At 42.8% G+C, this 14,617-nt stretch overlaps 1 protein-coding gene across 2 annotated transcripts; it reads right to left on the minus strand.

Annotated features, from left to right (window-relative positions):
• Positions 1-219: 219 nt before the first annotated feature.
• mustn1a (musculoskeletal, embryonic nuclear protein 1a) lies at positions 220-9,357 on the minus strand. Of its 2 annotated transcripts, XR_014620956.1 has the most exons (4): positions 9,228-9,357; positions 7,478-7,649; positions 482-1,206; positions 280-352 (listed from the first exon to the last, which is right to left on the minus strand). XR_014620956.1 is itself a non-coding variant. In XM_084339370.1 (3 exons), exons 1-3 carry the CDS (start codon positions 9,234-9,236, stop codon positions 1,103-1,105), a joined length of 285 nt encoding a protein of 94 aa, XP_084195496.1. In that variant the 5' UTR covers positions 9,237-9,357; the 3' UTR covers positions 220-1,102. The 2 variants fall into 2 exon arrangements, 1 of the variants encoding a protein (XP_084195496.1); XM_084339370.1 differs by having other exon boundaries at positions 220-1,206.
• Positions 9,358-14,617: the final 5,260 nt, after the last annotated feature.

Raw genomic sequence — 14,617 nt, forward strand, 5'->3', positions numbered from 1 at the left:
TAGTCGCAGTACCCTCGAGTGAGTGCTCCTGTTAGTCTTCAGGGTATTCTTATTTACCAAAGCCAAGAACAGTGGATATACAAGGGAAGAACTGGTGCAATTCATGTGTCACGCAAAATAGAATATTGAATATCGATTGGAAAAACACTATAAAAGATGTCGGCGGTAAGCCGTTCATAAAGAACACAAAAGCAAAAGGAGTCTTCATCAAATTGGCTTTTCATTTCATTTGTTATTTAATTTTATTTATTTATTCGTACATGGAATTATTACAGTCCAACAGTACATATTAATAGGCTCCACTAAATTCCATGTCCGAAAGGAACAGGAAGAAGAACGTTCTTATTTGTCCCTGCCCCTACACACATACAGTACACTGATAGACCTTATTGTCCCTGCCCCTACACACATACAGTACACTGATAGACCTTATTGTCCCTGCCCCTACACACATACAGTACACTGATAGACCTTATTGTACCTGCCCCTACACACATACAGTACACTGATAGACCTTATTGTACCTGCCCCTACACACATACAGTACACTGATAGACTAATTGCAATGTTTACCAATTAAACCAAGCAGAATGTACATACTTATTTTGCAGAAATGGAAACATCAACACAATTAAATTGACATAAATAAATACATTTTGTGTATCTATCAGTTAAATTGCATATTTAGGTTCATTCATTTATGCACCCACACACACACACATTTATCTATATATTTATATAATGTATTATTCTATATTATACTTCTATATAATTGTATTATTTTAATTGTATTATAATATAACTAAATCATACTATTTGTACTACACTATATTGGTATACAGTATTATACAATATTTTAATATATTATTATTCTATGTTACGCTCCTATATACTGTTTTCCACAAAACTGCATTTTATAGCTGGGGGGGGGGGGGCCTTGTGCTGTAAACCCTGAGGCTACAGGGATAATAACTATAAACCCTGAGGCTACAGGGATAATAACTTCATCCTGAGGCTACAGGGATAATAACTATAAACCCTGAGGCTACAGGGATAATAACTTCATCCTGATTGGCCACCTATCCGAAGATGATGACGTCCTCTACTTCTTCCTGATTGGCCGTGCGGGGGGGGGCCTGTTGAACGCCGTCTCCACCCCCGACCTCACGCCGCTGAACACGGAGGGGGCGGCCTTCCCCATCCTCTCTGCGGACCGGAGGAAGAACAGAGAGGTCACAGAGAGGTCACAGAGGTCACTCGCCCCGGCGAGGCGGTAAGAGAGAGAGCTACATCAAGTTTCTTAAAGGAACACTCCAACATTTTTGGGAAATTAGCTTATTTGCCATCTACCCTGGAGTTAGACAAGAAGATACATACCTTTTTTCTTCTCTGTGCATGCAGTAGGAGTAGGAAGACGTGCACCGTTAGCCTAGCTTAGCGTCAGTCACTGGAAGTAGGTTCCTCCATTAGCCTAGTTCCCAACGTCTTCCTACTCCTACTGCGTGCACAGAGAAGAAAAGGGTATATGCATCTTCTTGTCTAACTCCAGGGTAGATGGCAAATAAGCTAATTTCCCAAAATGTTGGAGTGTTCCTTTAAGTTTTGTTTTATTTGTCACGTATAAAGTACATGTACATTAACAACAGTGAAATGCTTGGTTCTGAGAATGTGCTTCAACTTCAACTTCAAACTTCAAATTACTTTATTTTCCTTTGGGAACTTCATTTGTGCAGTGGTTGAAAGACAAACATACAGTCACAATACATAGACACTCACCACTATAATATATTATAAAAAAAAATTAAACTACAATAAAAAGACCACTATATAAAAAAAACACCAACTACATTAAAACTACAGTACTTAAAGCATGATATATTAAAAACCATGTGGAGCAGTTCTATATGTATATAAATAATAAATAATAGTAGTACAGGTACATAGCCATCAGGTGGAAGGGGGAATGAATGAAAACTTTATTTAACAGATTGCAGAATGGGTACAGTACAGTACGGCTCAATACACACAATTGTTAAGGGGATGCAGACCTGAGAAAGACTTTAGTCTTGTTTACATCAGGGTCCCCCATTTTCAATTCATAATGAAGGGGAGTCTAACAGACATGAAATAAGTAAAAGGGGATTAAAGTCCCAACCATGTACAAAAATACACGGAAACTAAAGTACAACCTTTATACAATGAAGTAAAAATGCAGACGACGAGGTACTGTACAAAAATGCTAACTTGAAAATAAAAGAAAATGCTAAAATGAGGTGTGGATGTCGTGCAAATCCTTTTGTAATACATTTATCAAATATGGTGTGGTGTCAAAAGTGTTTAACCCTTTTCACCACCAGACAGGGTTAACCTTCTGTAGTGTGGGTAGTGAAATGGTTAACCGTTTGCTGTGTGGCAGTGAAAGGGTTAACCTTCTGTGTGTTGTCGCAGTGAAAGGGTTAACCGTTTGGTAGTGCGGCAGTGAGAGGGTTTTAAAGTGTCTGAAGTCAGTGTTAAGGTTGTGTGTTTTGTCGTATCAACAAAGCCAACTTCATCCCGGGAGGGGGAGGGGGAGCGATAGGGATCTCGCCCTCGTCTCTGCTGTAACCACATGCCTCGGCCTCCTCTCTGACTATGGAGTGGAAACAGCAGCCGTCATGCAGACGCCCAGTCATTGTTTAGCTCTGGGATTGCAGTCTTGGCACGATAGGAAAAGGTTCTCGACACGGTTCCATCTGGTCCGGAGGGTGGGGGGGCCCTAGATGAGGTCCGGAGGGTGGGGCCCTAGATGAGGTCCGGAGGGTGGGGCCCTAGATGAGGTCCGGAGGGTGGGGCCCTAGATGAGGTCCGGAGGGTGGGGCCCTAGATGAGGTCCGGAGGGTGGGGCCCTAGATGAGGCTGACTGACTGACTGACTGACTGACTGACTGACTGACTGGCTGGCTGGCTGACTGGCTGGCTGGTTGGCTGGCTGACTGACTGACTGGCTGGCTGGCTGGCTGGCTGGCTGGCTGGCTGACTGACTGACTGACTGACTGACTGGCTGACTGACTGACTGACTGACTGACTGACTGACTGACTGACTGACTGACTGACTGACTGACTGACTGACTGACTGACTGACTGACTGACTGACTGACTGACTGACTGACTGACTGACTGACTGACTGACTGACTGACTGACTGACTGACTGACTGACTGACTGACTGACTGACTGACTGACTGACTGACTGACTGACTGACTGACTGACTGACTGACTGACTGACTGACTGGCTGGCTGGCTGACTGGCTGACTGGCTGACTGACTGACCCCCACTGTTGAAACCTCCACATGTGGCCTGGGTCCAGCTTAACTAGTCTTATTGTTTTTTTTTTTAAATAATTTGGTAATTTGTTTAAACATGTTATACATGTTGTGGGGCGGCGTGGCTCAGGGGTAGAGCGGGTTGTCCAATGATCCAAGGGTTGGTGGTTCGAATCCCGCTCAAGCCCATGTCCATCCCACTGCCGTTGTGTCCTTGGGCAAGACACTTAACCTACTTGCCTCGTATGAACGTGTATGCATGTGAATGAATGTTGGTGGTGGTCGGAGGGGCCGTAGGCGATGATTATTCGCCACGCTTCCGTGAGTCTGCCTCAGGGCAGCTCTGGCTGCAATTGTAGCTTACCACCACCGGTATGACTGTGTATGAACGAATAATGGACTCTGTGAAGCGCTCTGGGTGTCATGAAGAGCGCTATATAAATCCAAGTCATTATTATTATTATTATTATTATTATTATTATTATTATTATTATACCAATATGACTTTTGCACGTTTGATTATTGTTACTTAAGATATTTAATATTTGCCAGTAGGCTAGATGTTTAGAAACAACTGCACAACTAGGAATTCCAGGAATAGAAACGCGACAGACATGATATGGTGTTTAGAACGATAGAACAGACATGATATGGTGTTTAGAACGATAGAACAGACATGATATGGTGTTTAGAACGATAGAACAGACATGATATGGTGTTTAGAACGATAGAACAGACATGAGACATTCCTTTAGGAGAGCTCCTTCTCTAGGGGACAGATTAGTACACAGCCACTTACCAGCTGAGGAAAGAACCACATGTCCCTAATGGAACATTTCAGTGTGACATTGTAGTGAAATGTAAGGGCTTCACCCATCCCAGAACACAGCAGGTATACACAACGAGACATTTTATAAACTGTAAAACTACCCATGTTATTTATATATTGTGTTGTTCTCGATGTGATGCTTTCCATGTTGGCCGCACCAAACGGCGTTTACAGGACCGCCTCAGTGAGCATAAATATGCAGCTAAGGTTCTAAACTGTGATTATGCTATAGTTAAACATTTTATGGATAAACATGCTGACAGTTCTATTTCTTTTACAGCTCTAGGAATCGACCATGCCCCCCTCAATCCTCGAAGAGGGGATAGGGAGAGAGCACTAAACCAACTAGAGAGTCGCTGGATATATAGACTTAAAGCCATGTCATAAGTAAGGGATAATGTATAGCTACGAGGTCATTGTCGCAAAATAATTGACCGACACGGAGTTTAGAACACTGAGGCGCAGCGCCGAGGTGTTCTAAACGCAGTGAAGGTCAATTATTTTGCGACAATGACCTCGTAGCTATACATTATCCCGCTTATTACAGGGCTAACTTACTAACAATATACCTAATTCATTTTACACCATCGACAAGACGAGATCAAATGCAGACGCAGTTGTTCTGTTCTGTGGCTCCGCGCTGTCATCGCCGGCAGCTTGCACTGATGAGTGCAGCTGTGCATATGCTGAGCAGCTTTCATGACTGCGATCTAAATGCTTGATTGCTCCGGCTGCGAACAGCGGTCATTATTGCTCGGTTGTGCCCCTGACAGCGGTCAGTTATCGAAAAATAACTGACCGCTGCTATGGGCAACCGAGCTCTATTGACCAATCACAATCAAGCATTTTCGCGAATGTTAAAAAACGCCATGTAATAACCAGGGATAAATGATACTATAGATATGGTGTCCTTTTTGTAAATATGGGAATAATTTGTGTTGGTGTTTTGCCTTTCTAGTTAAAAATTGTATATATGATGATTTATGCTTGTTTTGGTCTCTAGATGTTTGAGGACCTCTAGAGGCACATACTATTGTGACAGCTAGACCTCAGGCTGACTAGGTACACACACCTGAGCTCAATAGAGCAATCAGCACAGCCTCCACCTTGTATATAGCTCTGTTTACTCATTTGTACGTCTGTATGCCCTGAAGAAGGCCGATAGAGAGGCCGAAACATGTTGGTGTTTTTTAATGGTTCTAATATGAACTAAGCTATTTATTAAAGCCTTTTTTATATACAAGAAGAGTGCCTGGAACTTCCTTATTTTTATTCAGCTGACTTCCCTCATCCAAGAGCACCTTCAAAAAGACACAGGATTCACACCACAAAGACGCTGCAGCCCTCCTTCCTGTTCTAGACATGATATGGTGTTTAGAACGATAGAACAGACATGATATGGTGTTTAGAACGATAGAACAGACATGATATGGTGTTTAGAACGATAGAACAGACATGATATGGTGTTTAGAACGATAGAACAGACATGATATGGTGTTTAGAACGATAGAACAGACATGATATGGTGTTTAGAACGATAGAACAGACATGATATGGTGTTTAGAACGATAGAACACACGTATCTTGTGGTGCCGTCTAGAACGGCCTCGTCGGCCGGAGCGATCAGAGACTCACACCACTGGACTATCTTGTGTTTGTGCTTTTTATATGACTTTTTATATTACTTTATTATTATTTCTTTATTATTATTTATTACTTTATTATAATTTATATTACTATATTGTATTGTACTGTGAAGCTATGCACCCCCCCCCTGTACCCCCCATGCTGCTTTGACACCCGAATTTCCCCTAACCCAGGGGTCAGCAGCCTTTACTATCAAAAGAGCCACTTTTCCCCCGTCCCACAAAATTAAATTAGCCGCACAACCTATTTACCCTTAAAATGAAGATAACACGGTGTATAACGTTTTATATATCCCCAAGCATACCCCACATTTAGCATAAAACGCCTGACAATTGCATACCCAAAGTAATTTGCGATTTATTATACTTTATACTTATAGCACACAGTTTGTTGCATTAATAAACAACAACGATTTTTTTAGACTTTTTATTGCTGTTTTTACCTGTTATAACAAAGGAAAATCTCAAACTCTTATGAAGAGGAGAACAAATACTGGCTGTGTAGACCAATTTTTAAATAAAACACAGAAGAGGAGACAAAACACTGGTGTCTGTAGACCGACTTTGAAATAAAACCCTGAACTATTCAGGTATATTTGAGTCCTTCCCTTATTTGTGGAACATTTATAAAATAAAAAGTAGTCCACTTTGAAAAAATACTACCATGTGTAGACCTACTTTGAAATAAAACTCAGAAAAGGAGAAAAAACACTGGCATCTGTAGACCTACTTTGAAATAAAACCCTGAACTATGCAGCTCTATTTGAGTCCTTCCCTTATTTGTGGAAAATCTATAAAATAAAAAGTACATTTTTCGTTGTTCGCAAATTTCGCACCACATATCAGGCATACAGGTAAGCCTGCATCGTTAGTCGTGAAAGCAAATTAATCTGTCCACGCTGAATTAAACCCTCTATTTTCCTCAGACTTTCCTTTTTTTTGGATTTATCCATGGTTAGCTTACTGGGGGGTCGGAAACTCAAGATTAGCCACTTGCAGACGGCAGGGAGAGGCGCGGGGTGTGACGTACTGTATATTTTAGTTGATGAAATATTTTTGTTGACTAAATATTTTAGTTGATATTTAGTTGCGACCCTGGCTCAAAGGCCCGCAACCTATATGTAAACCAACACCAAAAACCTGTGTTTAACCCAAAAGACTACTTTAACCATGAAATACTGATACTAACTAAAGAAACAAGAATAGAAGACCGTGATAACTATCTGTTAACCCACACTCCTCTAACCACAGACCCTGCATGTGTGACTCAAGGGCTGGTTTTAAGCTCCCAGCAGGTAACCAATCAGCAGCAATTAGCTAATTAGCAGCCCTCACCTGTATGCCCAGTGACACAGCAGTGATCAGGCAGTGACACAGGAGTGATCAGGCTCATGGTACATAACAATTGACATTTCAGTGTCACAGTATGACATCGATCTCCAAAATAAGAGAACACATTTTTTTTTAAATTTAAGTTTAAAAAAGATATATGTTTTTCTTTTTTTTTAGGCCAGGGAGCCGCAGCTGATTGGCTAAAGAGCCGCAGGTTGCCGACCCCTGCCCTAGGGGATCAATAAAGGATTATCTTATCTTATCTTGAGACTTGAATTGCAGTCTTTGTACGGACCAGATACAGACAGAGAGGAGAGGCTCCCCCCCCCCCCCCCCCCCCCCCCGTTGGGGAAGGCCGCTCCACTCACCGCACTCCTCCATCACCTCCATCGTCTTGCCCTTCAGCTCCTTGGAGCCCAGCTTGTCCTTGGCTCCGGCCAGGGCCTCCTCACTCACCTGGGGGCGCTGCTGTGGTGCGTCTCCCCCCTCCTCACTCACCTGGGGGCGCTGCTGTGGTGCGTCTCCCCCCTCTCCCCCTGGCTGAGGAAACACCAGAGTTACTACTGTCTCCCCCCCTCAAAGCTACTGCTCAATTCAATCAATCAATGATCAATCATCTTTAATGACCGCCCAGCCAGGCTGGTGGAATTTGATTTCAGTGCAGCATGTTACAGCATTGTTCCAACATAGAACATAGAACATATAACATCACTTACAATACGTACATACTACATGCAGTTAAATAAATAAATACATAATTACGAGACCATAATATCAAAGTTCAGAGTTCATGTCCATGTCCATAGCAACAGAGGTAGGGGGGGGGGGGGGGGGTGCTACAGGGAGTTCAGTGTCCGGGAAGAAGCTGTTTTTAAAGCGGGATGTTATGTTTTGGTGGTCAGGGATCTGTAGCGCCTCCCGGAGGGCAGCAGCTGGAAGGTGTGGTGTGCTGGGTGAGTGGGGTCAGAGGTCATTTACTGTCTCCCCCTCAGAGTTAGTACTGTGTGTCTCTAACAGAGGATGTGGATTGTCCAAAAGCACTCTTCCTGAACGGAACCACGCAGTCCCCCTTTGGCTGAGGACCTTGTGTGTCTTCTATTGTCCTCTCTGGCCACATACACACTCAGAGGTGGGGGAGCCAGTCCATGAAACATTTTTAAAACAAGGCACGCGTTGCTGTACAATTTAATGCTCTCTAGCGAAAGTACTGCACAACACAAGACATCTGGCACTCTTTAGCAATTCCAATTTGAGAATTCTCGTTCATTTAGTCTGTAAGCCCTTGTTTGTCAAGCATACAAACGAAATACATACATGATAAATGCAATACAATATACAAAAAACAAACGTGTGCAATCAGAATGGGGTTTGTACAATCAATTAAAACAACTGCAGATTATGGTGGAATGGTTATGGTGATTAAGGATTTAAACTGACCAAAGGAGACCAAAGTATTGAGCCTTAAGAGCTTGTTGTATGATGCTCCATGAAGTGTAGCAGCAGTAGTAGTAGTAGTAGTAGTAGTAGTAGTAGTAGTAGTAGTAGTAGTAGTAGTAGTAGCAGTAGTAGTAGTAGCAGTAGTAGTAGTAGCAGTAGCAGTAGTAGTAGTAGTAGTAGCAGTAGTAGTAGTAGTAGCAGTAGCAGTAGTAGTAGTAGTAGTAGTAGTAGTAGTAGTAGTAGTAGTAGCAGTAGTAGTAGTAGTAGTAGTAGTAGTAGTAGTAGTAGTAGTAGTAGCAGTAGTAGTAGTAGTAGTAGTAGTAGTAGTAGTAGTAGTAGTAGTAGTAGCAGTAGTAGTAGTAGTAGTAGTAGTAGTAGTAGTAGTAGTAGTAGTAGTAGTAGTAGTAGTAGTAGTAGTAGTAGTTTATTCAGTCATCACACACTACAATATACACAGTCATTTAACAATCTTTGATTCAGGCAGTGACTGAAGGTGATCACAGTGTCAGGAGCAGCACAGGAGCTGAACGCAGACCTCCAGAGTTCAGTACCAACTCTACGTGCTTTAAGTGGGAGAGCCAGGGTTGTGTGTGGATTGTCCAGATGTTACAACACTCCCACAGAATGCGACGATGTGTTAAATATCTGCTTAAGTCTTGAGATGCCAAACCGTGGCCTTACCTGAGACATGGTGGTCTGGGGTTTAGTGGCTAATGATCAACTCCTCTCAGCCGCCCTTGCATCAGTCCGGCACTGGCAACACCGTGTGTTCTTCAGGCCTCTGACAGAAGAGTCAGTGGGTATGTGTGTGGACTCCTCCTCTTCTGTCTCTGGTCCTCCTGGTTGTTCTCACACTGCTCCACCCACCGCGTCATTCTGGAACCATGTGTGACCCCCTCCTGCATCTGGGACACACATCCATCACACTCCACTCCCAATGAAGCAAAGTGGAGAAGAAATGCAGTATTTGTAAACAACCATATCCTGTCTGCGACGTTTCCACCAGCGCTGGTCACTTGGCAGAACGAATCAGAATTCCTAGTTGTTGCAGTTGTTTCTAGATCAGATTCAACTGTATTGTCATCATGCATGTACAGTACAATGAAAAGAAGTTTGGCATCCAACCAGAGTGCAACTGTAACAGTAAAGTGCAATAGTAATATACAATGTATGTACAGGTGATTAAACTGGGTATAAACTATATAAATGAATACTACTGAGTAATAGTGCTAATCAGATGTATGTACAGAGTTGTAGTATTAATATGTACAGTGATACAGGTATAACAACTATGGTAGTAAGTCATATTGGCCAGCAGCGTAAGAGTAGGTAAGGGATATTATGTACAGATATAGTGTCTACAGATATGTAAAAAGGATTATATGTAGGTATATTCCGACAGATACGGATATACACTGTATATATTGTGACAGATCTCCTCCACCCTCCCATGGATATGTGAAGGATGGGAGATACTCCTGTCACAGGGGTAGAGTCAATTAGGTAGCTGATTAGTACTGATAGAACACACCTGCGCAGCATTAGTCCACACACATCTCACATGCACACACCCCAGACACACACACACACACACACTACAAAACCACTTGGTTAGTCAGGTGTAAGTTGAGCGGAGGTGAGGTTGGAGTTGTTGTATAGAGAGGGAGAGAGATTGTGTAGTTGGAGTTGTGACGGTGAGAGGTAGGTAGTGAGAGGTGAAGGAGAAAGCGAGTTGGTGTTCTTTGTGTACTGGACCCTGGACTGGCTGAGATCCCCCCTTGTGTACTGACCCTGGACCCGACGACTACCCTGAGTAGTGAACAATCCCTTTTTCTGTCGGCGAGCCTGTTTTGTGTCTATGACCATTCTCTTGCTTATCAAACTGGATTTTTGCCTTAATTCAATAAATATTTAATGTATCTTCTCAATGATTCTATGTTTTAGCTATATGATCGTTCTCTAGCGTATAGTGGAATAGCTTACTCTGCTCGTTGTATTACCCGTTAAAGTAACAGTTCATTCAAATGTGGTCCTTTGGAAATCACGTGGAGGCGGAGACAGCGCGGCAGGTGTAAACAGTCTGACCGTTGTTTTATTGGAATATCCAACAGCTTAAATTATCTGGTTCACAGCATCAATTATTTTCTATCTCTAATCAGCTTTTCCCGGAGGGCTTCTTAGTGGCGTCTCTTATTCTCGAACTGGTGGGGTGGATTCTCCGTCTCTGCTTCTCCGTTCTCTCTGCGTGTCTCTCTGCGTCTCGGTGTCTCCGTGTCTCTGTCTCACCTCCATCATTCAACCTGCAGGTTTTATAGAGAAGAGAGAACCCCCCCCCGCCCTTGCGCCATCCAGTGCCGTCACCCCAGAGAGCCTGCTTTCCTATTGGCTAGAAGGTCTCCCCTCTCAGTGATTTGGGTCTTGCGAAACAGCGTTACAAGGTGACCTTACAGAGGGGATATGAACTAGTTTCCTTTTAGAATGATTTACCCAAGTGTCCCTGAATGCGACCCTCATACAGATGGAAATATAGTACCCACTCAACCTAACAGTGGGTATCACAGAATGGCCTGTTTGGTCTGCTTAGCTAAAGTAAACAGAACTCGGGTGCTGGCCTTCAGGCCGTCACTTCTTGACTTAAAAGTTAGTTATTGGGCCCTCCATCCCACTTTGTTGTGTGGGGAAAGAGGTTTCATCCTGTGGTCTCAGTACATCTGTATGAAACGATCACCCTTCCTTTGAACTGTGGGACTGTGTAGTCATAAAATCTCTTCTAAACCTTACACAAACACGTTTTTCTGCTGGTCTCAGCTTATTTGAAGGCTATCCACATTTGTCCTTCCCTGACCTGTATTCAGTGTTTCCCCTCCGTACATCTCAAGGTAGCTTTTGGCCATCTTTCACCATTTAGACTGAGGCCAGTTAACAGCCTTCTTGTTGACTCAAATGTATGGTTAACCTAACAGGTGATTTGGCATGGCTGTGAGTCTCTAATTTTCTAAGAGAAAATAACCTAGTTCTTTTCTATTTCATATATGTGCATAATTTCTATTGTTTAATTTACAGGTTTTATTTAGATAAATATACGACAATCCACCCTTAGTGGGTTTCATAACCCACTATATAGCACCAATATGTTCTAAATTAAACATGTTAAACCATAATTATCATTTTTGCAAATATTTTCAAAAAATTCAAAAAATCCAAAATTTACACAAATCGAACTACCAAACCCATTTCCGTCTGTACAGTTACAAAATCATCATTCACTCTTTCCGTTGGCTTCTTCCCCAGTCACACACAATATCAGTTATTACTATGACTTTAGACTAAGAAAGCTGTTCCTGTTTTTAATAACAGCTTTTTTGTTTAGACTATTTTATCCATGTTTACTTAGCTTCAATGTGTCTGTTTTGTGTAATTGACTCTGCAAGAAAAGATTAATACATCCTACCCAAAAGATTAACACTAAACATCTAGGGAGATTCAAACAAGCAAACATAAATCATCTCTTCTCCTTGAAAAGACCACTGAGGCCTCAATTATTCTTCGCTTTCATCCCTGTCAGTTATCCCTGTTTAAACCTCCTGAGGTCTTTACGGCTACCTCGTTTTGACTGTTTTCTTCTTGTTGTATTTTGTGCTAACCACAGCCTCTTCTTTGTTGTATGCAGTTTTTGGTACTGCTCCGATTTTCCACAGAAGGAAACGATTTTCCCTCTGTCCTTTTTTGCATTTTGGATTGTTATTTACAAACACACAATGGATTGGAAGTTCTCTTTTCCGCACAGATACATCTTTACTGTTCTGGATTTGACAACAATCTTTTTCCAAATTCGTTATCTATATATTCCACAGCTTCAATTGTTAATATTCAATCAAATCACCTTTGTCTCATTCATTTTTGTGCTGTACTATTTTACTAGATTAAATATCTCAAGTTCAACACAATCACCACTTCCACCCTTGAAAGTGGAATAACCATTTATTACACTATCAATACCTTGTTTCCAGACAGCCTCCTCGGTCCGGACAGCCAGCTCTAGACGAGGCCAACCACCAACAGAACCTATGTGCATGGTAACAAACCACAGTCCCTTTAAACACACAACCCACACACTCCGCCAGCCTTCAACAAGCCGGTGCAGAGTCTCTCATAAGCCAATTATCAATTTCACATGTCTGCACCCTACTTGAAAACTATTTGGCCAATGGCGACCAAAACCTACAGAGCTTACCTATAAACAGAGAAACACGTTCGCCCAACACTTACCAAACCCAAAAACGTGACACAACTCCCCAGAATACTACTCCTGGACTCTCAATGAGCGGAAAACTAAATCATGAACCAGCTCCCGTCCACCCTTAGTTTCCAGCCCATTCTATTAGACATTCCTACCAGTCCCGCTGTGTCACCACCACCTGCTATCCCTGACCGGCGAGAGATCCCTCCCAGCCAGTCAGTTCCTAAAAAAAAATAGAGTGTCAAACAAAAACAAAGAAAATTGCAAACAAACATAAACAAAAATTTGTGAGTGCCTTCATGCAACACACCCATCAACAGAATTAAACTATCAGCTAGAGGCATAAATACCCCCGCATAATCACCAAGAAATAAAAATTTAAAAGAAATTAAGTAAAGAAATTAAATTTTAATTTTTTATTTTAATTTTATTTTTTATTTTTTTACGTCTCCTTGACCCCCCTTGGATCAAGTATGTATAATCACTACTAAAATAGTCCTTTGTTATTAACTCTGTTTAATATTATGTCTAATATCAACTGTTTAACCCTTCTCTGACACCGTCTGGTTCAGAGTTCACATGACCACAAGAGCCATTGCGGTGACCATTTTTCTCTCTCTCTCCAATCTGTGCAGCCGGGCCAGGCTGCACAGGTGGGAGATACCAAAAATCGTCCACCATACCATTCTCCCTTACGTTTTCCTCACTGCCACAGCAAGAGTTGATCAGACACACTGTAGCAAAAAGGAAAACCCATGATTGGTCTATTAATTAACTGTTAGTACGATTGGCTCATGCATCTGTCAGTCATTTCATCTCTCCCTGTTAGTTGCACATCCATCTTAGTCGCTTCCACTCATAACCTAATGTACCAACGCTTCTATATATATATATTTTTTTTTAATTCTATTTTTATTCCAATCAGTCCTTTTTCCCATTTTAACTTATTAATACCTCTATTTTCCCGAGCACTATGAGCTTCGCTTGTGCATTCCTGCCTCGTTCTTATTCAACCTATGGCCTTTGCAGACACACCCTCTTTACACCCCTTCTGAAAATGTCCCAACTTTCCACATGTCCAGCAACTCTGTTTTCTGATGGACGCTTGCTTTCTATTGGACTCTGGCTGAGCCCGCCACCCTTTGCCACATGATCGAGCGAGATGGCCGATTTCTCCACATTGCCAGCACTCAGTTGATGCCGGCCATCCAAGCGGTCCCCCTCTTTGTCGTCCATTCCCTCCTTGGGGCTGCCAGTTCTGTTGTCTGGATGAGAGAGGGACATACCTGTTCTTCCCAGCCGCCGCACCTTGGGCCTTTTGTTGTTGGGAGGGGCCTGGAAACTCACCCCCCCTGCGGCTGTCATCATTCCCTCGCTGCTCCGCTCCCTGTTCAGGTAACAGGGCAGGTGACTTCTCTTGTTCACTGAGTCCTTGTTCTGCAGTACGAAACATGATTTCCAAAATTACATCACTCATGATCACAGTCTGTTTCGCCAGCTCTTGTTCTAGCACCTCCCTCTCGCGTGTGACTTGGTCAACCGCCAGCTGCTTCTCCACCAGTTTTCTACGGACTGTCTCATGTCTTTCGGACGCTTCCGTGAATGCTCTTTGTCTTTCTGGAGAGAGGCACGTCATCCTCTCTACCTCCACCCTGGCCCCCGCTGTCTGGCTCCTCGTCACTGGCCCACGCCTCTCATCCTGGCTTTGGTCTCGAGGGACGACTGGACTGGGCTGTGGAAACTGTTTGTGTACATTTCCATACCTGCTATCGGTCCCTGTTTCAGCCGTACGGCCAGAGTGGACTTCGTGGGACGGCTGTAACAAGGCCGC

This window comes from Notolepis coatsorum (genome assembly GCF_963971535.1).
Source record: "Notolepis coatsorum genome assembly, contig: SCAFFOLD_257, whole genome shotgun sequence".
NCBI lineage: Eukaryota > Metazoa > Chordata > Actinopteri > Aulopiformes > Paralepididae > Notolepis > Notolepis coatsorum.

Bases quoted from the DNA above. Each gene is read 5' to 3' on its own strand.
- mustn1a (XM_084339370.1), bottom strand. The intron at 1,207-7,477 runs GTGAGTGGAGCG...TCCGGTCCGCAG, and splicing joins GGAGGTGATGGAGGAGTGCG to AGAGGATGGGGAAGGCCGCC.